At 46.8% G+C, this 25,065-nt stretch overlaps 1 protein-coding gene across 1 annotated transcript; it reads left to right on the top strand.

The window, feature by feature from the left end:
* Nucleotides 1-4,247: 4,247 nt before the first annotated feature.
* Rnaset2 (ribonuclease T2) lies at nucleotides 4,248-23,981 on the top strand. The gene is made up of 9 exons (XM_076926609.1): nucleotides 4,248-4,459; nucleotides 6,720-6,780; nucleotides 10,395-10,447; nucleotides 11,359-11,416; nucleotides 14,031-14,101; nucleotides 16,877-16,990; nucleotides 20,400-20,445; nucleotides 22,265-22,339; nucleotides 23,687-23,981. Exons 1-9 carry the CDS (start codon nucleotides 4,359-4,361, stop codon nucleotides 23,885-23,887), a joined length of 780 nt encoding a protein of 259 aa, XP_076782724.1. The 5' UTR covers nucleotides 4,248-4,358; the 3' UTR covers nucleotides 23,888-23,981.
* The last annotated feature ends 1,084 nt before the right edge of the window (nucleotides 23,982-25,065 follow it).

The following is a 25,065-nucleotide window of genomic DNA, read 5'->3' as shown; positions in this document are numbered from 1 at the left end:
GAGTTCCTTTGTAGGCCAGCCTTTAATGGGTCTCTTTATAAAGGTCATTTGGACATGCCCAGTTTTTGTTCATCAGCAAGGGTCCTAAGACAGAGGACACTGAGTAGAGGCTGTAGTGCCTCTGGAGGTGCAGGGCATCGCTCACTCTGTGATGCTTGTGCTCCTCTTCCTACATCCATGCTGAGTCTACTATGGCTGGCTTGCTTCCCTCAAGATGATGGTTTAAAAACCTCAAGTAAACAGCCTTTCATAATACCCACGTAGGAGAGTTTATAGGTGCATGTGGGTGTCTGTACATGTGACCGTGTGTGAGTAAGCTTCTTTCTTTCTTTTTTTTTTTTTTTTTCTCGCTTTCAGAGTAAATATCCTTTGTGAAATGAGTCAGACATATACAGATAATAAACTTTCAGGGCACAATTTTGTAGATGGCATTTTGGTCCAAGGTACAAAGTTGACATTAAAGGATAAAGATACCACATTTCACACGACAGAGCATCAGGCCGTTTGGTTTATTCTGCTCCTTTCTCATGGCTCTAGTTTTCTCTGTGACGCCAACAGGGAAAGATGACATTTTAAGAAACACCTGACAAGGCTCTTCCATTTCTCTCTCCTGTCCCTGTTTTGTCATAGCCATAGCTCAGAATACAACATTTCTTACAAAATGTCCCACAACAACCAGCCTGACAAGGCAGGGCTAGAAATCTGGGTACTGCAAGAAGGGAAAGGGCAGAACAACTAGAGACGTCCCTTTGTAACACAGAGACTGTAAAGGTGATTTAAAGTAAGAGCTGCCATAGTATGACAAAGCTCTTCAGAATTTGAGAATTCATAGCTGGTAGGATATAGAAGGAACCACACACGTATACAATCAAGCCAAGGTAGTTTCCACAAAGCCCCGACTCTTCTGTCCCAACTATAAGGTCTCCAGCCTCTGTCCCAGGAGAGGAAAACAACCTGGGCTCTTCCTCGGGATTGGGCATAATGGCTCCTGACACCATTACTGACACTTTCTCTGTAAACCACATGGCAGGCTACTGATGTGGTTTCCTGTTTGCAGAAGTGGAAAGCTGGCTGGGAAGAAGCCAGTTAACTAGCTTGCTTCATTTATAGTGCTCACCACTGGGAGACTATGAGCTGAAGCCCAAGTTCTTCCTCTTAGCCGGGATGTACCCTCAGCTTTAAAGCCTCATGCAGTCTAGATGCCCAATCTTGCTCACCTTGACTCGTTCCGCTGTAAATCATCCAGCAGTGTACACTTTGAACCCACCTGGGATGCTCTCTCCTTGTTCTGGCCGACCACTGCCTCTCTATTCCTAGGGCCTGTTTTCCTGAGAACACCCAAGTATCAGGGTATGTATGTGATGCTTTAAAAGTTTGCGTTCTGACACTTGGTGCATTCAGTTCTTGTATAGTGCTCAGCTTATTGTTGACAACTGACACATCTGTCTGTGCTCACAGACACTGCAAACTACAGCTATTCCCAAGGCAGGTCCGGACCCAAAGGATTCCACTGGACTATGAGGCATCAGAACTAATGTGTTGGGGCCACTGAAAATAGCACTCTGCCTTTTGAAGAAGCTTTTATCTTCCAGCCTGGGTCTAGAGAAAAAAAAAAAAAACACCCTAGGCCTTATTTGTATCTGGACAGGAAACTATGTTGTAACAAGCCTCCAAAATTGGGGCAGTTTGTTGCTGCAACGTCATCAGGCGAAAACCGCTGTGGGACAGTCTCAGTGTAAAAGCTGGGAGATCACCAAAAGGTCATGCCATGAAAGCATCCTGGCCTCTGAGGTCTAAACAGATTTAAGGACCTCAGCTCATGGACAGGATTACCCCTGCCCATTACCCACCCCCACCCCCAAAGGTCCTGCGGATAACACATGCAAACTCCATCCCTCAAACCTCGTCATCTGTCCCCTCACACTATGTCATGGGAGGGAATAAAATCCTCTCAGAGCGTCACCTCCTTGCTGCCTGGCTTCCTCGTAAACTAGTGCACCTCTTTTCCTTTCTCCTCTTCATCACAAACACTTCCCCTCTCCTCAGGTTGCATGGGGCTGTTTTAGGATCCTGCTGGACACTTGTTCCGGGTTCACATCCAGCTTTTGGGAGGTCAAGTACTTCCACTACTCGGAAGCTCCTGTTTAAAAACAGGAACAAGCTGGTTTGGAGTCTTACATTTAATCCAGCAGAGGTAGGGAGACCTCTGTGAGACCAGTCTGGTCTACATAGTAAGTTCCAGGTCAGCCAAAGCTACAAACTGAGACTCCATCTCAAAAACAAACGGCCACCCAAGCAGGAATACAAACTATAAACACAAAAATGAAGTACGGGGTCTTGAAAGGACCCATGTCAGTGAAGGGGGAAGTAGGAGCCCATGCTCTGGTCAGGTCCTTTGCTGAGGGAGGTGAGTTGTAGGTGGGATGTAATTCTCAAGGGATGAGAAACCTGTGCTGAGGATAAAGGAAGTAACTGCTGGCTCCTTCCAACTGATGGCAAATATTGCAAAACCAAACCCCTCGCTCTTCGGGCTCTGGGAAAAAGGCTTATTGCAAGAGCGGTCCTTTCCCCATGTGACGTAAATAAAAGCCCAGATCTGCCTGTCAGTTCTGCTCCTCACCAAGTCCATCACCACCAACGTAACAAAACACTCATTGCCAAGCCATGCTAGGTTGTTTTCTCCCCAGCTAAGGGCTGGGGCACACCCTCTTTAAGAGCTTTAAGAGCTGTGTCCCTGGCACAGCTCTAAAATCATACTCCAACAATTTGTTCAGAGCCTGGAGACCCACGTGAACACTTTGGATTACATCACCCTCCCATAAATGTGGTAGTTCTCAGCCAATCCCCTGCAATTACCCTTCCTAATAACACCTGGCCTTAGGAAGTCCAGGTTTGGCTGTTGTTTGGCAGGAGCAAAGCAAGTTTCTCTCCGGTGTTTAAATAGGCATGACTGAGGTTGAAGTAGAATTTGGGGTAACTTGTGCAAATGATTTTTATCCACGAGAGAAAACAGAACCGTGGGTGTGTCTGCATTATCTAGACTTGTGTGCCCAGACTTGGGCATTGACAGTGTAGGCACAATTGTATTATAGACAATGCTCAACCTAGGGTATCATGACATTATTTAAAAGTGCAAAAAGCAAACAAACAAAAACCCTCAAAATGTTTTAGGTTGGTTTGTGATTTTGTGTTGGGCCACATCATAGCTATCCTTGGCTGTGTGCTGCCCAGGGGTGTGGAACTGGACACTCCTGGCAAAGCAGTCTCTCTGTCCAGTCCAAAGCTGGGCTTCTACAGTGGCTTCTACAGGGAGCAAAATGGCATGGGCCTCATTTCGGTCTGGAGGGAATGGCAGATAGTAATCTGGGTCATGAGATCTTTACTTACGTTGAACCATGGTGTTATTCCCACGAGGTCCAGGCCTGGAGGAGAGTTTCACAGGTCCAAACAGGGTTCCTGTGTTCCCCTCATTGTGGACCAGTTATGCTGGAGGCTGGAAAGCAAGGGGGAGCCTCAGGTGCCTGGGGGTGGGGTGGGGTGCGGAGCTACCCGAGGAGGGGGCATGGATTTGACAGAACAAGAGGACCTGAGGTCTACTAAGTGGTCTAAGGTGTGTGGGATGTGAGGGGCGAGAGAGGGGTGTGAGGTCCTTCAGGTGGGCCTGGGAGTGATGGGTCAGGTGGGTCTGGGCTTGGGGGTAATAAGGGGAACAAGGTCGGTCGGGTGAGCTGGGACTTGGAGCCAGGAGGTGGGTCAGATGGGCGGGGACAGTGGCAGACATGGGTGCATGAGGTGGGTCAGGGTGGGCTGGGAACTGAGGAGCAAGAGGTAGGTCAGGTGAGCTGGGCGTAGGGGCATGAGGTGGGTCAAGTGGGCTGGGTGTGGGAGCATGAGGCCGGTCAGGTGGGCCTGGGCGTGAGGACCATGTCCCCTTATTGGGGAGCGTTACAGCGTGGGGGCGTGTCTGTCAGGTCCGAAGCAGTTGGGGGGGGCTGATCCTTTTGGAAAGCCAAGGCGTCGAGAGGCCAAAGCAAATGGGTCAAGTCAGTTTGGTGCCAGGAACTGAGGCGTCGGTACCTGGAGCGTGGGGACTTCGGGGGCTAGGGCGCTGGGGGCTCAGCGTGGGGGCGTGTCCGCCGGAACCGGAGCCCGGGGACTTTCTGGGCTGGGGCATGGGGGCGTGTCCGCGCAGGGCTGTGGGCGTGGCTTAGGTGGGCTGTGGGCGTGGCTTAGGGGTTACTCGCTGGTGCGCCGCTGGCTGGCGGAAGCCTGTGCTGAAGACTCGGTGGCTGCGGGTCGTACTGTAGAGCCGCTGTGCGCAAAGGCCGCTGGGAGGCTGCTGAGCTTAGGGCCGCGCGATGGCGCCGACGGAGGCCCGCGGCGCGCTCCCGGGCTGGGTCTCGGTGCTGGTCTGGGGCCTGGCGCTGTGCTGTCTGTGCGGGGCGGGCCCGCTGTGGAGGTGAGCGCCGGCAGGGCTGGAGGCTGGTTTCTAGACGAAGGATGCCCCTCTTTCTCTGTTAAAGTTTTCCACCCCCTGGGGTTCCCGCGTTGTCACGCGCCCCTTAGTTCTCTCTGGGACACGCGGGCTATCTCTGGTAATCTCTACTCCAGTTCTTCTACACTAGTCCCTGAACACATTATGACTTTTTCCCTCCTCCGTGTAACAGTCGATTAGGAGGTTTTGGTGCTTACACCAGTGGAGAGGAAATAATGGGGCGTAACTCTCCAGAAGTACTTTGTTCCCAGAGAGTAACTGAAAACCAGTGGCATTTGCTTGCTTTCGTATTTATTTACAGTCACCGAGGCGTGGAGTGTGCGTTGGGCGTGGGGGCAGTGGTGCAAAGGCTATTCCCTGCCCCGGAGTGTGATCTCCGAGCCCTTCTGCACAGACTTGCCCCCATACAGCATAGTAGGTACCTGGAGAGAGCAGCGGACACAGAAAGTACCTGAAGCAGTGAGTGTTAGCTAAGGCTGTAGTGCACAGTTCCATAACCAGCTTAATGTACGCAGCTGACATAATGGTTAGGCATGGGATTGATTTAAGCCCTAAGGCCAGGTGAATCCCGTGCTTTGGGTGGGTCTTAAGCTTCTCTTCTGACTCTTTCCTTGAATATTGGAGTAGGTGAAGTCTTTGATCTCTTATTAAACTGGTTTTTTTTTTTTTTTTTTTTTTTGGTTTTTCGAGACAAGGTTTCTCTGTATAGCCTTGGCTGTCCTGGAACTCACTCTGTAGACCAGGCTGGCCTCGAATTCAGAAATCCGCCTGCCTCTGCCTCCCAAGTGCTGGGATTAAAGGCGTGCGCCACCACTGCCCGGCTTATTAAACTGTTGTACCTTCCTTTTATCTGAATTACGGTCAGAGATAGTTTGGTTGAGTTTTATTGTGAGCCTGTTTGCTGTCTTGGTCTTTCTAGGAGTGGCTTAAACTCCCAGGCTCAGTGTGAACCTTTGTAAGTACGTTTCTGCACTGGAGACAGCTGAAGCTTTAACTTTGTTCAGCCCAGTTCTCACGGTGTGCTTCACCTCTTAGGTAGAGAAGGCTTTCCTCTTAATTTATGGCAGTTGTCAGGTCTAACCAGGATCCCAGGAAAACTCATAATTCTGTCCGATGGCATACCATCAGTGACCTGATGAGTCCCAGGTGGTGCCATATCTAAAAGCTCCCACTGTTGCCCACTGTTGCTCTCTGCCTCCAACCCATGCACCAGAAGAAACAATCACACTACAGCTCCACAGTCCTCTGTGAAGCCTCCACACTTGATTGGGAGAGCTTCTGTGGGAAGCGGCTCCGCTCTCGCCATTACAAGGTGGCGTTTGGCATAGGCATTGCTTGAGAGAAAAGACAGCTCCACATGTGGAGTTGTATGCGCTGAGAGGTGTGGCCAATTAGTAGTGACATCGTGGCACTCGCTGATTGGAACAAAGAAAAGGTTTTAAGGGGATGCACGGGGAGAAGAGAAGAGAGAGAAGAAGCTCGCTTTACAGGGATAGCTGAATAAACCGCTTGAAGAAGAACACGGTTGCCGTTGCCTTATTCCGCTGGTCGGACGTGGGTGGCGACAAGCTTCACCTCACAGACTTGTGATAGAAGCAGTCCAGTGTGCATACATTCGACAAGGCATAGAGCACATACCGTAGACAACATGTGAGAAGGCCGCTTACCCAAGCCAGACTATGGATGGCACACATGGCCAGGGAACATACCCAGGCCAGGCTCTAGATAACACCATGTCTACAGTGGTCTCTGAAGCAGCACTCTGTGAGGTAAACACGGACTAGGAGATTGATGATACTGTTGTACTGAGTCATGTTTTGTGTTGCTTACATAAATGAAAAGGAAATGGTGAATTTTTGAAGCCCTAGGAGTTGGCAAAGACGGCTGAGGGATTATGAGTCTGTATTCATATATGAGCATCATGAAAAAGGCAACTTACTGTTCAGATACTTTCCATCAGTCCTCCTTCCTGGCTACCCCCTTGGCCCACCTGTCGTCTTGGTTGCATTTATCTTCTTCCTCACTTATGAATATGCACCATGTTATACATGTTCTTAGAGTGTTGCTGTCCTCTGTGGTGCATACGTCAGGAGGCGGGGACTTCCTGCCTGGCAGTATGTCTAGTCCCATAGAGTCTCCATGTTGAACGAGTGGTTGGTTGATTGGATGGGTGGATTTTTGTCATTTTAAAACAGTACTGAAAAATACATTTGTCTTTTAACAGTGGCAGCCATGAGTGGAAAAAACTAATTTTGACCCAGCACTGGCCCCCAACAGTATGCAAGGTGAGCCCTGCTTTGATCGGCTCTTTTGATCCAGTGAACCTGTCTGAATTGCTTTGTATGTATTAGTGCCCACCTTTACACCAGGCATATTAAATCACTACAGTGGCAGTGATAGAGCTGGACCTCCTGACAGGTGGCTTGCAGGGGAGGATCATGCGTCAGATTCTGAGAGTTGCTATAACAAGATCTCAAGTGGTATCGCTCAGAACATCGGAAGTACATCCTCTTCTGGTACTGGAGCTGGAAGCTTGAAGCCAAGGCTCCAGCAGGACCGATTCTTGGGAGCATTTGTTCGATCCTCTTGCATAGCTCCTACTATAGAGGTGACAGCCTTAGGTATCCTAGACATACAGATGTACCACGCCAATGTCTGTCTTCTTCACATGATGTCTAAGACACCTTGATCAAGGCAACTTTGTTTGGAGCTTACAGTTTCAGAGGGTTAGAGTCCTTGGTCATCATGGAGGGGAACATGGTGGCCGGTAGGCATGGTGTAGGGGCAGAAGCTGAGAGCTCACATCTTGTGATACAAACAAGGCAGAGAGAAAGAGAGGGAGAGATTGGTGATGGCATGGGCTTTTGAAACGCTCAAACCCCACCTCCAATAAGTCAGCACCTCCTAATCCTTCCCAAAGAGTTCACCAGTTGGAGAACCAGCTGGTATTCAAATATTGGAGCCAATCTCATCTAAACTATTACATGTAGTATTGCTGTCTCTCAGGACAACACTAATTGGATTTAGGGCCCAGCCTGATCTAGTAGGGTCTCATCTTACTTTCATTAAAGGTTACCCTATTTCCAAATGAAGTTGTGTTCACCAAAAAGTTGTTTTGGAGACAGAGGGAGATGTATCTTTGGGGGACATGGTTCTGCTTTCATTAGGCCTGTGCTTGTTTGTCCCCTCTGTGCTACTAAGTTTTGTTCAGATGCCTCTTACGAGCAGAATATGGTTGAAGGCCTTTGCCAGTTGCCAACACTGTTCTGTTTGGTGCCCTTCCCCCTTGGTTGCTACCTCTCTCCGTGTCTTGTTTCATGCCTTGTGTCCTTGTGGGCTGCCCATGCTGAGCGCCTTGTGCTGGAGTGATGCCAGCTGGGGCCTTTGCTCTGCCTCTTCCTCGTGGGTAGTTTATAAAGCGGATCCTGGAGTTAACTGTGTGAAATCTAAAGTGTTTTTGTCATAGTACAGAGTAGACACTAGTCTTATTGATGGTTTTTCTGAAAACCTGTTTGAGTTTAAAGTTTGAGACCTCTTAATTATGCAGGGTGCAAACAAGCTTTGATATTGTGTGATCATTTTGTCAGGTGGGAAGCACCCCTGTTTCTCGTCTCTCCTTGAGCATAGAGTAGTGGGGGAAGGGTCTTTTTCACTTCCTGTCTTAATTTCCTGTTGAAAACTGAACAATTCGACTCATCACCAAGTTATACTCTTGACCTAGAAGGTCATGGAAGCACCTTATTATATCTAGCGCCCGCTGTGACTCTCTGGCTCTGGTGTCAGGGGAGAGGATATGAGGGCCTTAGGAAGCCAGGACCTGGCTCTTCTCAGCAGGATGCCTGGAAACCTTGGTCACTGTTGCAGGAGCCACATGAAAAGAAACCTCTGCTTCTGGCCAGGCCAGCCCTAGCTAGAGGAGCTGCCTTCAAGTAGGCACCAGGCTGGTCTGGCCTGTCTGAGGAGTTGTGGACTTGTTGTCCCTTGGCAATGTGAATATGCATGGGAATACCTTCCTGCCTTAAAGCTTTAAGAATTCAAAGAAGAAAATCAGTCACTATGTCACCATTAAGCAATTTATTTCAAACCATGCCTCCCCCCCACCCCCCATCGATGAGGAACTTCTTTTCTCATGTGCCTTTCTCTAGTGGCAAGTGCTGTCTCCTCTCTTGTCCTCCTCCCCCCCCCTTCTGATGAGATAGACATATGAATTATGTGGGACACACTTGTCATGAGCTCAAAAGGTACCGTGAGTCCTCAGTGTTGGCTGAGTAAGGAAGAAAGCTACCTCTTGTTGAGTTAGCATCGTAAAAGCAGGTAGACTGGAGCTTAGCAGGTAGCAGAGACCTTTGGATGGAATCTGCTTTTCATGCACGGTGAACCAACAGGAAATAAGCCCTTTAAGGAAGGAACTGTGGTGTTGGCCGAGGTGTGGTATATAGTCTGTCTCTAGTCATTGAGGTATTCTGTAACAGGTCACTCTCCCCAGTGGCTCAGTCGCCTGAACTGCACTCTCAGGTAATCCACAGAAAGAGGCTGCATAGTAGGGAGGCATCTGCACAAGAGGGGCTTGATGTCTGTCTGTAGTAACTGGGTCCAACTGTCATATGCAGGCATAAAGTTATTAGGATATGGAGGAAGTGGGCCTGTTCAGCAATAGTTCTTTGGGGGCTAGCTTGATCTTCTTGGTTGGCAGTTCAGCCTTGTAGCAAACACCAAATACGATTCAGCAGCTGCAGATCAGTCCTCTAGGCGGGCAGACACCAGGCACTAACTGAACTGGCAGCTACAGTTCAGTCCTTTCAGCAAGCAGACACCAGACAGCTGTAGGTCAATCCTGAAGAATGCCAGGCTACTTCTGATGACCTGTTGCAATTGTATAAATAGCAAAGTTAATTCGGAGTTTTCAGATACAAATCCAGCAGTCTCTATGCAAAATGACTCTCTCTGTATACAAGGAATCTTATGTTAAAAGGTCCAGGATAACCTAATAATACTATAAGGAGAGCATGCAATTCTGACTTTTGAACCGATGTGTATAGACTTTTGACCACCTTGCTTATTTTACCTGACTTAGAACCTGCCATCCCAATCTTGTTTGCATCAGTATAAAAAGTTGGTACCTCTGGCCATTCTCCTCAGTGGCTCAGCCACCTGAACTGCAATTTCTTTAGATAATCCATAGAAAGAGGCTGCATAGTGGGCAGGTGTCTACATAAGAGGGGCTTGATGTCTGTCTGTAGTAACTGGGTCCAACTGTCATATTTGCCTGGTTACTGGGCTGTATATGTATATATATTTATGAATGTATGCATATATGTATACATGTGTCCTGAGTTCTGTTTAATTCGGTCTGATAGCCCAAGTATATTTATTTATATTATCATTTATTGTGGAAAAATTTCATCTTAGCTAAATCATTTGGAGGGCTCTAAGAGGTTTATCTTACTAAGATTTTCATCTCTGATTTTATCATTATTATTGATATATACTTCTATTTTACACTTCTTGGCTTCACATGTTCAGTACTTTCTACTTTACTGATGTTTTTTGTCTGGTACCAGATCAGACGAATCACAGAGTATTAGGGTGTTCTTACACGTTCGCCTCTGGTAAGCAGGTTATTCATAGGTAAGTGTGCGTATCCATAGCTGTGAATGCATGAGGAGAGCAAGACTAGCTGGCTGGTCCTCTGTCTGCTCAGCTGTCTGAGGACTGAGCTGGAATGTGCAGCCCTGACTTTTCCTCATGAGCTCGATGCTGGACTAAACGGCAGTGCAACACTGGGGTTTCTTTCTATTACTGATGTACCTGTGTCTAGCTGATATGTGGGAAAAGAAAGTGTGTATGGCGCTGATAAATGTTTCAACAACCAATCATCTTCCTTATCGTTTCTCCCTAGGAAGTTAACAGCTGCCGAGACTCTCTGGATTACTGGACAATACATGGACTATGGCAAGTATCTAATGCAGCAAAACCTAATGAGCAGTCAGGGAAAGCTGGCTTGAGTCTGTAGAACTGTTGCACTTGGTAGACGTTTCTTCAGGTGACTAAGATTCATATACATATATTCATATGCATATGAATATATATTTACTTTTATCTTATGTGTATGTTTTCCCTGCATGTATGTCTGTGCACTGTGTGAGGCCAGAAGTGGACATCATCCCTGGGATTGGAGTTATGGGCAGTAGTGAACTACCATGTGGGTGCTGGGAATTTCACACAGGTCCTCAGGAAGAGTTGCTAGTGCTCTAAACTACTGAGACTCTCTCCAGCCCCATCCCTCCCTTATTATAGATAAATAAGTATCTTTGGTCCTTTCTTACTTTATTCTTGGGGCCTATTATAAATAAATATTTAAAATGTTAGATCAATAGATAGACAAACTGTTTTACATACTTTACAAGCAACCAACTCCTCCCACCATGTTTGTCTACATTCTCTTTAATTCTTTATCGATGCATACACTGTGGTATCGAGGCATGCATATTAGCTTGTTACTTTCAGGGTGGATATGGCCCACACACCTTAAGGTCCTCGGGCAGGAACAAGCTGAGACTGGGCTCCATCCAGAGCTGTTTTCTATGTTTTCTCTGCTGACAACCCAGCTGCTTTGTCTTGTTCCTGGACTCAGTTGACTCTACTGGTTCCTTTTTCAGAACAAAGTCAAACTATTTGCCCAGAACCATTGTTTGTTGATTGGCTGTGTGGAGTAAGGAGTTTCTGATTAAAATTTCTGTTTTATGCAGATTTCAATGAAAGTAGTGTCTTTCTAGTATGAAAGTAGTACTTTCTAGTGTCTTGTATAAAGCATCTTAACTAAGACTATTATTTCTTCTTTTTCTTAAAATTTGGATTTCAAGGCCCGATAGAGCAGAAGATTGTAACCAATCCTGGCACTTTAACTTAGATGAGATTAAGGTATTGATCTTTTTGTTATACTTCTATTGCAATAGAATGTTGGACTAAATGAACACTTTCTTCAAATGTGTACCTTCAAAGTTCTGTTTAACAATCCAGGATCAAAAATGAATTCACTAGACTGAGCCCCTGGGTCTGTTTAGTAATTACTGTCTACAACAACCACATGAGATCAAAAACAAAAACTCAACCCTTCTTCTCCTTGTCCTCCACCTGAGTAAGCTGACAGAAGCAAGCTCAGGTGAGAGCAGGCCCTGTCCTGGCTGCAGAGATGCTGAGGCTTACCTGCCAGCCCTAGCTAGTCCTTGGCTCTGGGGTTTCTGGGTCAGTGAGTGGAAATGGTCACCTATCTGTGTGGCTTAAGGTGGAACATTTCCAGACAAGTGTGGCTTGGAGCGTAGGTACATGGTACCCAGGGCTGGTCAGTTCTGTCATGGTGGCATGACATCCTAAGTAGGATCTTTGAGCAAGGAGGAAATGATGGACCTCTTCATTATCAAAGCTCCTAGGTCAGGAGTAAGTTGTGAGCATGCGAGAGCTTTAACAGAAGTGCTTTGGGCGTCATGTGGTATTGAACCTACTCCTACACTCATCTTTCCTTAAGGGACACCAGGGATCTGAGTCTCGTTCTATGTCAGGGTGACTGGGGTGGTGTAGAGCACATGGCTGACCTGATAGGTGAACGTTACAGAGCGGAACATTCTGTTGTTGGGTGACAGCTGTGACTGTCCTTCCCTGAGTGTGTAGATGTGCACACACTGGAGCGCTCGTGAAGTGTCACTGAGGTGCTTACTGTGCTGTCAGTCTTTGTTGTACTTCAGGGTGCCCCATGTAAGTTTGCCATGTCATATAAAAATTCTGCACAGACAACGTCAGGCTTCTCTTATTTCTCAAGAGTCCAGGCCAGGTCCTCCAGGAAACAGATGTTGAGATAGAAGCAGATAGTGAGACTAAACCCAATGGTATATGACTGTCACTCAATAAAAATACTTTTTTTTTTTTTTTTTTTTTTTTTTTTTGGTTTTTCGAGACAGGGTTTCTCTGTGTAACCCTGGCTGTCCTGGAACTCACTCTGTAGACCAGGCTGGCCTTGAACTCAGAAATTTACCTGCCTCTGCCTCCCAAGTGCTGGGATTAAAGGTGTGCACCACCATTGCCCGGCTCCATTTTTTTCTTAAAGCCAGAATTAGTCAATGTCTATAGAAATTGTAAGACATTGCCAGTGCCTACTATATTGGAAGTCATCAAATGGAGGTATTAGGTAAAGTTTTCAATCCTCAATATTGGAGCCTTGGACAAACTGCATTGGCCACGATACTGTTGCTGCACAACACTGAACACAGCATTTAAAGGCCGATGGGAGATGGGTCAGTGAGGAGGCCAGGAGAAGTGGGGTTTCCATAGTTTCTGTGGGTTAGCCTGGAAGGGAGGTCAGAATGACAGGGTTGAGCTGCCATTTGCTGAGGGTCCCTGGGTCTGTAGTAGCCATGCCCTACTGTCCCTCAGAAAGTCCTGGCTTGCTTCTGTAGCATTACTGTTCAGTGAAGTGTCGCCCCCAGCAGGAACATACCCCAGCTTGGCTGTCAGTTACATCACCCTCGGTCATCCCCAGAGGTCTGACTGGGGCTGGAGCCAGGTTGAGGGAAGTGGAGGTGAGGAGGCACATGGAACCGACAGGTGGGGTGGACAGCATTGGAGAGGAAGAGGCAGCTCTGGCTTATGTGGGACGGGAGGCTGACTGACAGGATTTGGTATGTGGGGATCAGGGGAAGGCCGGGGTGTTCTTCGTATACGCCTTTATCTGCACTCCTTTTCACTGAAGTTCATTTGTCTCTGCTTATGTGGACATTGAAAACTGAGCTGGAGTCCTTGAGCCCCTGTTACTGCCTGCCAGATCAGGAGGGTGCAGGCTGCCGTGCTCAAAAAGCTTTTCTGGAAATCAGGGTCTGGCATTTGTTTTTTTTTTGTTGTTGTTTTTGTTTTTGTTTTGTTTTTAAATATATATTTATTTCAAAGCTGAAACAGAAAACCCGAATGCAAAGAACAGACTGAGTATTCCTCACTGTTAGCATCCATCCACGTGCTATATTCTTACAAATGAGTCAGTACTGATACCATACTGTTGACTGTACACAGCCTGCATTAGGAGCCGCACCTTGTGCGTGTTATGGTCTTGGCAAGGCAGGAGGGGTACATATCCTGTGGAGGGGTCTCTGCCCTGAAGTCCATGTTCACCTCCCGACCTCCTCTTGTCAGTCCTGATATCCACGGCAAACCATGGCTGTCGCTGTGTCACGATTCGCCCTTTCCAGAACGCCTTGTGGTTGGAGCCATGCAGAGCACAGCTTTCTCAGACTGTGGCTGTCACTAAGGCAAAGCTCCTCACGTGGCTGTGGTTTCAGAGCCCATCCCTTCCTCAGTTCATCATTCTCTCACGAGGGCTTGTGTTTTCAGGACTTTAACATGCCTCATGAAGGATGGCACAAAATCATTTTTGCTCACTTAAGTTGTCAGAGATTGAATGCTTTTTGTTTACTATATTGGTTTGTTAAATTTGCTTAGAAATTTTGAGTTGTCAGGCCTCGGGTAAACGTTCTGTTTAAATTATGCATAGGACCTTTTACGAGACATGAAGATCTACTGGCCCGATGTGATTCACCCGTCCTCTAATCGCAGCCGATTCTGGTAAGTCTGAGTTTCTGTCGCCATATGCATTTTAAACAGAGGTTTGAGAGCTTCTAAGTGTTTTGGATGGCAGCTTGCGGGAGGCACAAAGAATCGAAGAGAGACCCTGCCTCTAGAGGCTGAGAGCTGCCTATTGTCAAATGACTGCTGTGTCACTTTAGACGCCTCTCTCTCCAGTGGGTTAGAAATGAAGTCAGGTGGATGTATAATATGAACTTGTTTTCTAATCTATTGTTACTTCATTTATTATTTCATTGAAAGAATCCCATTTCCTGAAATTCAGCTAAATCAAATGCTTGTATATTTAAAAATCAGTCTGAATCAGACTCAACACAGAGAGGAGCATGCCTTAAAATAGTGACGTCATGGAGACCTGGGTCAGAGAAAAGGTGAGATTCTCACACGGATGGTCTTCTTCCAGGTCAGCAGGAACTGAGCCCAGAATTAACTCAATTGTTTGAAAAGCATTGCTTTTTTTAAAAGAAGATAAAATTGACTCAACTGAAGGCAATTTTTTTGACATCTTCTAATATGAAATACTATTATAGCTAATAATATTTTCCAGATATCTTAATTAAACCTAGAAACATTTCTGTTTTCTAGGACTTTTAGGGGAATAAAACACTTAAGTTTGGTAAAGTGCTACCAAATGGTGGAATGTGAGGGTCACCCCACCCTGGATCATGGTGTGGAGGGTGACGACTTCTTCTTGAGGGCTGCTCTTTAGGATCTGTGGACTGTAATGTGAAGATTGGACTCAGCCCTAGTAAACAGAAGGCTCAGTGAAGGACTGGGTGCCGAGTAGCTTCCTGGGCTGAGACTGGGTCATCCCCCACACTGACTGCTTCCCTCTGAGCTCAGGTCCCAGTGTGATTTTGAGTTCTGAGAAGGCTGCTAGTTGCTTAGGCTAGCTCACTTTGTAGCCCCGGCAAGCCCTGAACTTGTCTTTCATAGCCTTATATTCTAGGAAGTATTTCAACTTAACGTCTGTAATGAATTGAGGTGAGGAAAATGAAAAGTCCTTTCTGTAATACTTCTCAGTGTGCCTGAAGTGATGAATTGTGGGGCCTGTCAGCTTTCTGTAACTGAGACAAATAGCACAGAAACGTCAGGTTTCAGAAAGAGATCTGTTGGGCGGGGTTTACGTCTCTGATTGATTCTGTTGCTTTGGACCTTTGCAGCACAGTGCATCATTGTGGAGCTCTACAGAGGGCAGCTTGCCTCATGGAAGAGGGGCGTCGCAGTGTCTTCTTAGGCACATCCTCCAGTGGCTTGAATTCTCTCAGAGGTCACTTTTACATCACTAGCTAGGGACGAAGCCTTTGATGTATGGGTCAGAACACTCCAGAACCAAGCTGTAGCAGTAATTATGTAAAATAGGATTCCAATTGTATATCATGCCCAAGGCAGTCAGACCTTAATCAGATGGCTTGAAATAAACCAGTAAAGATAAGCCAGCCCCTTCTGTACACAGAGCCCTATACAATTAACCAAACAGGATGGGCAAAATATGGATTTATTTTTGTGTTTTATTAGTGGCAAACTGATTTGCTTTCATTTTAAGTTGGATGTTAAAACGATGGACTTTTCACACATGACTTGTATATTAGTGTCTGTACTTGGGGAGCCCTGGTGCTGTGTCCCCCTGAGCCTCTTTGGCTATCTTGGCATTCTTGAGGGCTTTATTACAGTCCAGTGATCAGGGTGAAGGGAAGCTCTCAGACAACATTTAAAACTCAATTATAAATATAGTGTCTTTTAAAAACTGTTTATTTACTTATGTGTGGGTTTATTTTGCCTGCATGCATTTATGTGTACCATAGTTCCCAAGGAGGTCAGAAGAGAAGAATGTCAGATCCATTGGAAATAGAGTTACAGCTGATGAAAGCTGCCATGTGAATGCTGGGAACTGAACCTGGGTTCTGCAGGAGAAGCATGCACTCTCTAACTGTTGAGCTGTTGTCCAGCCCATAGGATGTCTTAAAAAAAAAAAAAAGTGTATGTGTGTGTCTAGTCTTTGTGTGTTGGAGCTAATGGAGGGCAGAATTCTCTCATTCATAAACTAACAGTATTACTTCCCTTTGCAGAATTCTGTAAAACAGTAAAGAATGCAAAATGTCTATAAAACTTTATCCTAGGGGCCAACACAGGAAGACAGACTTAGTCTGAGTTACACAGCAAGGCCCTGCCTCAAAAACCAAAGCAACCTAACCAGCCAACACACAACAACAAAGCCCCTTAATTAACATTGGATGCAAGGAATTGTCATTACATATTGTTTGAAATACAATAACTACTATCATCCACGGGTGTCCCCCGTCTCTCTGTTTACTGCAGGCTTCAGGAGAACACCTATGTGAGTGCTGTTCACTATTAGATTGTTAGCGGGAAGCTGACAGGCCATGGGCTCGGGTGGTCGGTCGTGGTGACAGGCCACCCTGCCTCCTCTTTGTCCTTACGTTGAACCAGGCCTGGATTGTGCCACTGTCTGGAATTGCCTGGCTTATGCACTGGTGTAATATGTCAGGTGTCTCAACAGTGACATTTTCTTCTTTCTCAGTTTGTTATTTGAGTGAGCTGTGATTGTAGAGAAGCCCTGGAAGTGACCTGGAATGGACGGCATGAGACGATTGAGCCATGCTCTTTGGAGGTTGTTGCATGTTGCTGGGCCTTGGCCTTTGCACGGGGTATCTGTCCTTCCTGGTTTGTGAAGGCTGTGTGTGACAGCTCTGTTCCAGAGGACTTATCTGAGCATTGTTTCTGTGAATCTCACAGGAAACACGAATGGGATAAACATGGCACCTGTGCTGCCCAGGTGGACGCCCTCAATTCCGAGAAGAAGTACTTTGGGAAGAGCCTGGATCTGTACAAGCAGATTGACCTCAACAGGTGGGCACACACCTCACTCCAGGCCACTGGGAACGCATGTAGAGAGAGCACCCGTGCCAACAGCCTCAAATGCATGGTCCCTGAACGTAGTGTGCTGGCCTCATTGCTGGAAAGGAGTAGAGCCCCTGACAACTCTGACCACTCTGGATTATGACCACAGAATGCAGGCTCAGGCTGCCTCACCGCACTGTCTGGTCATCAGTGAATCAGCCCCAGGGAAGGGAAGACTGACAGGCATGCCATAACCTCTGAAAAAGTGGCTGCCTTAAGATTATTTCCCGAGAGATGCTGAGCATCAGTAGATCTTTTGTGTCTGGTTGCACTGCTCCTAGAACAAAGGCAGGCAGAGGCCAAGGGGCCTTTAAGCCCTAGAAATGAGCCAAACCCATGTAGACCTTTACTACCTGCCTTAACCTCTGCGGACAAGGGGAGTATTGTCACTACACTGAAGTAATGTGTGAGGAAACACCCTGCAGTGACGGTGGGCTGTCCTGACCCTTTTTCATCTAGACAAGTCTGCTGAGCCAAGTGTATTAAGTGCTTCTTACTCATTTATTTCTTGACTTTATTATTTATTTGTTGTGTAGTCTATGTGCATACATGTGTGCATATGTGTGTACATGCATGTACCACAGCACATGTATGGAGGTTAGAGGACAACTTTGTGGAGATGGTTCTCTGATCTTTACACGGGTTCTAGGTATTGAACCCAGTTTGTTAGGTTTCTGTGGGAAGTGCTTTACCTGCCGCGTCATCTTGCTGGCTCTTGAGTTGTCTTACTGTGACTGAATGTTATAAGCCAGTGAACTGTGAGACAGTGGTGAGGGCATCACATGGGAGTCCAGGCTAGACCAGTCTGAATGTAGACAGTCTATCCTAAGGAGGGCATCACACGGGAGCCCAGCCTGCCACAGGCTGAATGTAGATAGGATCCAGAACTGAAGGCTGAAACCGTCATCCCCAGGGGCCTGGGCCATGAGTGTGGCGTGCTCACGAGTGGAATTAGTTTCCTTACCCAGACCCTGGAGCTACAGAGATGGTTAATTTTTCCTATGTAAGGACACAGACATATAGACTGGACTAAATGTCTGCTGGTGATCAAAGATTCTACAGCGTCTGCACACTGCTTGTTATTCGTACAGCCTGTTCTAGTCAGAGCAGTTCTCCTTCAGGTGGGAATAATCCCAAGCAAATGATCCTTTGCTCATCAGTCATATTTAAGGTTCATGAATTAAAACTGCTTAAAGGATGACTAAACCGTTGGGTCCCTAGAAAATGCCTTCCTCTGTAGCACAGAGATGTAGCCCGTGATGCTGTCTCAGCATCTCACACAGTCTTCCGTGCCGTTTGCTCAAAAACAGCTGGATTTGAATTGATGACTCCAGCCAGTGCCTTTGGAGCGATGCGGTAGCCTTAAAGCTACCAGCCAGCAAAGAACAGGGTACAGAGCCTTTGTGATCCTTCCTGACATAATTGTACAGTTTGTCTATAAAACCTCTTTTGATCTTTTCTCCATGACATAAAAAGAATGGGTGGGCAGTGCTTAGATTTGGAAGTTCCTTTTTTCTTTAACATTTTTGTATTGTTAGGCAGGTGTGGTGGCATATACTTTTAATCCCAGCACTTTAGAGGCAGAGATAGGTGAGTCTCTAAGGTTGAGGCCAGCCTGGTCTGCATAGCAAGTTCTAGGCCAACCTGGCTTACACAGTGAGACCCTGTCTCAAAACAAAATAAAGCACCCACATATCTTCATTATTAAGTATATGCACTAGGAGTTACATACCAGCATATGTGACAAATATCTTCATTATTAAGTATATGCACTAGGAGTTACATACCAGCACATGCGACAGGGCTTCAGCATCGTGAGTTGTGTGTGCAGTTTATTTAGCCTGTGGGGTTTCTGAGAACATGGTATTCTCTTTCAGTACGAATAAAACCTTTGGAAACTCTGACTCAGAAACCCACTGGGCACTTCAGAAGCCTCTGTGAGGGATCACTGCAAGAAGGTCCATCCTGTACTTCTGGAGCACAGGAAGGCAGCGGTTAAAAAGAGGCTGTCCTTCCAGAAAGGCTGACAGGCCCACAGAGAGCTTCTGCTGCTGAGAACGGCCCCAAGCTGGTAGCCACAAGCTGTTCTGAGTTGAAAATGGCCTAAGTAACTAAGTTGCTCCTTCTGGTAGCCTTTAAAGCCTAGCAGTTTCTCACTACAGACACTTACAGAGCTTTTACACTTGAAACACTGGCTATATGGGGTCACAGCGACTCATAGCCACACACCTGCTTGTCAGCAAGTCAGCCCAGAGGCCTGCTACAGGGAAGGCTCCCCAGTAGTGCCTGCTTAAAATCATAAAGTTTAGAAAGATTGCTCTCCTGTTTCTCCACACGAATGCAGGATTCCTGTCTGTTTCATAGATGACTGGACACTTACTCACTACTCAGTGTCAGAGCTGCTGCGGAGCAGTCTCAGAGCTCCTGCAAGTGCACACGTGTGCTAGCACGCAGCTGTCTTCACTCAGAAGAGCACATGACTCAGCCTGGCCCATCTTTCTCCACTTCATTCCTAGGCTGCCTGCATCGGGTGGAGTAGTGTATGACCACTGGTGTTAAGCGGCAGTTTTCAGTAATTCCATGAAAATGCAGCAGTAACAAAATCTGGTCAAAAAATTTAATACATGTTAAGTTCAGTCTATCCAAGGCACTTGTGTTGTAACTTAGAATAAATATTGTTTTGAAACTGGAGTATTTTATACTTTCTTGGAACACAGGTTGATCAGATACTGGCAGCTAGGGCAGGCAGTGGCAAGCTTTTATAAATTTGGGGCCATTTCTGGGGTTTCAGGGACCTTCCCTGTCTCCTCTTTCCTGCATGTCCTTTGCTGCCACAGAGCAATGGCAAGCCAGCACTTAGACTTACAGCCCCGAAGCTACCCTCTTGGATCACAATCCAAAAATCATGCCGGAAGCTGTGGTGGACCACAGAGAATTCCCTTGAAATGAGTGGTCTGGGGACCTTTACATTGTGCCTCCAGTATTTTAGTAATTACCAGAAACTTGATGGATTCTAGGCTGTATGCATTTACATTCTTTGAAGATCTGGCCAGCACAATTCAGGACAAGCGTAGAGTCACATGATAAAGTGTCTGGCAGAACTTGTGTGGCCAGTAGCTTACACGGGGTTTGTTGCTGTGGAGGGTGGCATAGTTCTGGAGAGGGCCATGTAGATAGCGTGTACCCAGGCTAGAAAAGAAGGGGGTGGGAGCTGCCTCTTTGCTGTCCTTGATAACAGACTTATTGCTAGAAGGCAGAAAAGACAGACTTCTTTAAAAGCATCTTGATTGTCACTGAAATAAAAGAGCACAGTGTAATGTGCTGTCATAATGCAGCTAATTTTTAAATTTTATTTTAGTGTACTACAAAAACTTGGGATCAGGCCATCTATCAACTACTACCAGGTAAGTTTACCTTTATCTATCTAGTATCTAGTGTGTGTCATGGGGGGGCATTTGGCAGGATCCATTTATCTGCAAGCTGCACTTGGGTTGTAAAGTGAGCCAGCACAAACCTACTTGGAATGGGCTTTCCTTGCATTCTCTGTGTTTGTATGTGAGCACACAATGTCGACTGCTTGCACTGTAGACGCCACTGACTTGGAGGCAGATATTTGGCCCTCCAGGCCTCAGCTCAGAGTGGTGCATGAGTCTGAGAAAGCACATCCAACGTCATGGACAGAGGACGCACATTGGCTCTTGACTTGTCATGTAAACTATGTGACACAGGGAAAAAATGTCCCATCTTACTGACTGAGAAGGACATGTGCAATGCAGATGCCTTCAACTCTGGGTTGTCTGTTTTCTGTCTGTCACAGAGACATGTGTCACTCGCAAAGCTCAAGTACTGACTGGGCTCACAGGCGAGCTCACAGATGGGCACTGCCCACTCCGTCCTGTTGACAGTGTTCCGAGTAACCTGGCAGCTCCTCTACAGGACTGTGTTCATTTTCCAGTTGATTTGCATCTCCCTCTGGAGACAGTAGAGAGTTGGAGCCTGGGCTTGAGGAAGGGGCTTTGGTGGCCAATTAAGGTAGACCCTTTTGAACAACCTCAGGGTTGGGGCTTGCCGGGCTCCCCCAAGTTCACTGGACTCCTGTTTAAGGTGATAAGGGAAGGAACTTTATAGCTTTACCTGGCTTGATGTTCAGAGACGATATGTGTGGTGATAGGAATGGCAAGTATCCATACTGCTGAGCTGCCGGTGCACTTGGTAAGGTGGCAGGGACACCAGACAGCAGTTTTAAAATGCCACATCCAAAAGCATTTGACATACAGCAGGCTTTCTGCTTTGTGTCATCCCATAGGCAGCTCTGAGGCATTCCTAATGAACCTGTGTCCTGAAGTGTTCTGGTTGCCTGGTGCCAGGGACCAAGGACAAAGGGAGCGTTTACGTCTAGGGAGAACAGAGGCTGAGCCATGTGGTAGCTGCTAGGCTTGGCTTTGCAGGACTCAGTAAGGGGAGAGGTGGTAGATGCAACCAGAGTGTGAATTTAAGAGTCAAATGAGGCAGCAGAGTGGAATAGAAGTGTCCTGTAAAAGAGGTGCTGCCAGAGTCCACAGCAGAGAGGCCAGGCAGATGTGGGTGGAGAAATGGCTGTTACCGAAGCCATAGCAGAGTACTGCAGATGGCCTCCTGGAAGGAAGGAGAGGAAGAAGAGGGCGCTCCATCTGGAGCATGATGGGATGTGTGCTTATCCTATGATGGAGGAGTTCCCAGCACACAGACTCTAATGTTGTAATTCACTGATGGGGGTGGGAGCTCTGGGGAGCTACTTTTTTTTTCTGTGATGCAGGCAGTGCCCACTGCAGAGAAGTAGAGCTGCAGGGGCAGAGGTCTGAGGAGGGGTAGGCCTGGGGGAAAGCTTTGGGGATCCCAATCATCAGGTTGGTAAGGGTGGCTTTAGGTAAGGTAGCATATCGGGGAGAAGCCGGGCTAAGCTGGAGACAGGGAAGAGTAGAGCTGCCTAGTGGAGGGAAAAGAGGAGCCCGGAGCAGAAAACTGTTGGTGATGCTTTGGCCTCCTGGGTAGATCCCAGGTTGGTTAGTTGGAAGAGACTTGTCCCTCACTGATGAGTCCAGGACATCCTCAAACTTTACTTCAGGTTCTCTAGGCATACGGGGGGGGGGGGGGGGGGGGAAGGAGATGGCTTTAAAAGAAATCAGTAAGTGTGTGAGGCTTCTCCTGTTGACGCTCATTGCTAATGCTTTTGTTTGATATCAGCTTGCAGATTTCAGAGATGCCCTTACCAGGATCTACGGTGTGGTGCCTAAAATCCAGTGTCTTTTGCCAGAACAGGTAAGACATGCATTTTGTCACGCTGTCTCTCTCCATTGAAAAGGTCATTTTACTTTGCCGATAGTTTTGTCTCCACTGTGGAGTTTATGGGACAGGGATGCATTTGGGTATGCTGTTGTCTGTGTGTGTGCACGCACATAGGTGTCTTGAAGTAACTCATGGGTTTCTAAAATTCCTTCCTTGGAGGAAACATAAACATTTGCTTCCACTCCTAAGGTCCCAACATCATACTGAGGCATGGTTCCACCAAAGTTCACTCTGGAGACCTGTGAGTTCGTGGAATAAGTTACAGAGCATAGCAAGGGTTACCACAGGGGCTTGGTGCTTCTCTCCCAGAAGGCCACACCAGAGTGTCTTTAGCCAGCAGGGATGAGGGCATTTACAACCACATGATGGACCCTTGCATCTAGTCTTCCCTGACTATATACTCTAGCCCCTCCTAGAGACCATGTTAGTTGGCTACAATAGGAAATAGGAAGCCACTGGATATGCAGGTGAGGGTCACATGACCTTCCTGCCCCTCTGTGAGGATGTAAACAGTTAAGGAATCCAGATGGAATGATCTCTTGTAAGTGGCGCAGCTGAACTCACAAGATGGCAGCTGTTTGACTCAAAGGCTAGTTTTGAGCAGCACCGTAGCCTTTGTTCCTGTGCTGCTTCCTTCGGATGAGAATATCCTGTTGGAAGAGGAGGGACAGGGGAGGACGGGAAACGAACATGTATAGTTCTGAGTTAAATGTTTCTAAGTTTCTAAGATTTGTTTTGTTTTCATATTGTCTGTTCATTTGTTTGTTTGGATTTGTTTCTCGTTTTTGTTTTTGGGAGAGGGTTTCTCTATTATATAATGAGCTGTCCTGGAACGGACTGTAGCCCACACTGGCCTCCAGTGCACAGACATCCACCTGCCTCTCTGTGTGCCAACACCCCTCAAGATTTCTAAGCTCTTAATTACTTCAGTAGTTTTACTGTCTAATTTCTAGACAAACTTGTAGTTTTTCCAAGCTTCTAAATAAAACATGGCTATTTTTTGGGCCATCAGGAGTTATCATGACCTTACTCTACCAAGGTCTCTATGTGTGCTGTGTGTATCTTTATAGTCACTTTTTGTTTGTGTTTTCTCCAAGCTGAAAACACCACCTCGCCCCAGGCTTCCAGACTAGCGGAGATTAACCCCCAGGGACTGTGAGAGGCAAGGCTCTGCCCAGGTCCCCTCCTGTGTGAAGAGGGGTCTGCTCAGTCTGGAGCCACTGCTTTTGTTGTTTGCAAGTGTTCAAGTTTTGTGACTCCCAGATTGATAATAACCCAGAGCTCCCAAATTCTGAATTGCCTGCCATGTTCTACTTTTAGGGAGAGAATGTACAGACCATTGGCCAGATAGAGCTATGCTTCACCAAGGAGGACTTACGTTTGCGAAACTGTACTGAGCCCGATGAGCAGCTGCCCTCCAGGCAGGGAGCCTGGCTGGCCGTGGAGGCGTCTACACATGGGATGATGGTCTGTGAAGACGGTCCAGTCTTCTACCCTCCACCTACAAAGTCCCAACATTGATGTTCACAGTTTGGAAATATTTTGTGTTCCACAAAGTAAGAAAAGTTCACAAATCATTGCTTTCTAAAATTTCACTTAAAGGTTTCTTAAAATGTGTTTGGCTTTTTTCTTGTGTGTTGAAGAGTTGATTTTTGTCCGGTACTGTGCTGTTCTTGCCAGCTGGCTGCCACACAGCTGCCAGCAGTCTCATTTCCTGTCTCACAGACAGCTGCTGTCAGCCTCATTTCCTGTCCAGAAAAGCAAGATTCACATTACTAATAAGAATTTGAAAGTCTCAGCATAACAACTTCTTATTTTGGTCAAGTTTAAATTACTCTATTTAAAATTAAAAATATTATTGTGCATGTATGCATTGTATGACGTACGTACGTACGTACGTGTGTGTGTGTGTGTGTGTGTGTGTGTGTGTGTGTGTGTGTGTGTGTAGGTGCATATATAGAGGTCAGAGGAAAATTTTAGGGAGTCATTTTCTCTAGCATAGGTTTTGGGTATCAAACCCAGGTCATGTTATTGTGAACTAACACTCCCCAGTGAGAATTCACTCTGCATTCTCAGAGATAAGGAAAAGCTCTTCCGTGATGTGTGCGTGTGTGTGCTCCGGCAGTCTGCTCTTCTGTCATGTGTGTGTGCGTGTGCTCCGGCAGTCTGCTCTTCCGTCATGTGTGTGTGCGTGTGCTCCGGCAGTCTGGCTAGTGCTCAGAGACACTGGCGTGAGCAGGGACAGCTGACAGTGTATGTGGGTGCCAGGCTTTGGCATTCTGCATACACTGCGGCTGAAAACCTCCTTTAGGTCCCTGTCCTGAGTTAACTTTGAGCAGTCAAACATGTTTTATAGAGACAGACAGTGCAAGCTTCCCCACTTTGGACAGACAGTAGAATTACACAGCAAAAATACTGTCCCAATTATTTTTGAAGTAGATAATGTTGCTCTTTTCAAGTAATTGTTACCCAGGGTCATCCAGTCTACCTGTCGGAAATCTGTTACTAGGGCCAGGACTGTATAGGCAGCTGTTAACCAGGGCCCCCTTTGAACCAAACGGTAGGAGCGTGTTCTTTTTATATGGGAACAGGGCCTACTGACCAGCGGTGTCCTTTCTGTTACAGGAATAGGGACTAGTGGGTGGTGGCAATTTTAGTGAACAAATCTTAGCCTAAACATATCCTAAGCAAACATAAAC

The sequence above is a fragment of the Arvicanthis niloticus genome, chromosome 28 (assembly GCF_011762505.2).
Source record: "Arvicanthis niloticus isolate mArvNil1 chromosome 28, mArvNil1.pat.X, whole genome shotgun sequence".
Taxonomy (NCBI): Eukaryota; Metazoa; Chordata; class Mammalia; order Rodentia; family Muridae; genus Arvicanthis; species Arvicanthis niloticus.
This window is presented reverse-complemented; position numbering and strand designations above follow the sequence as displayed.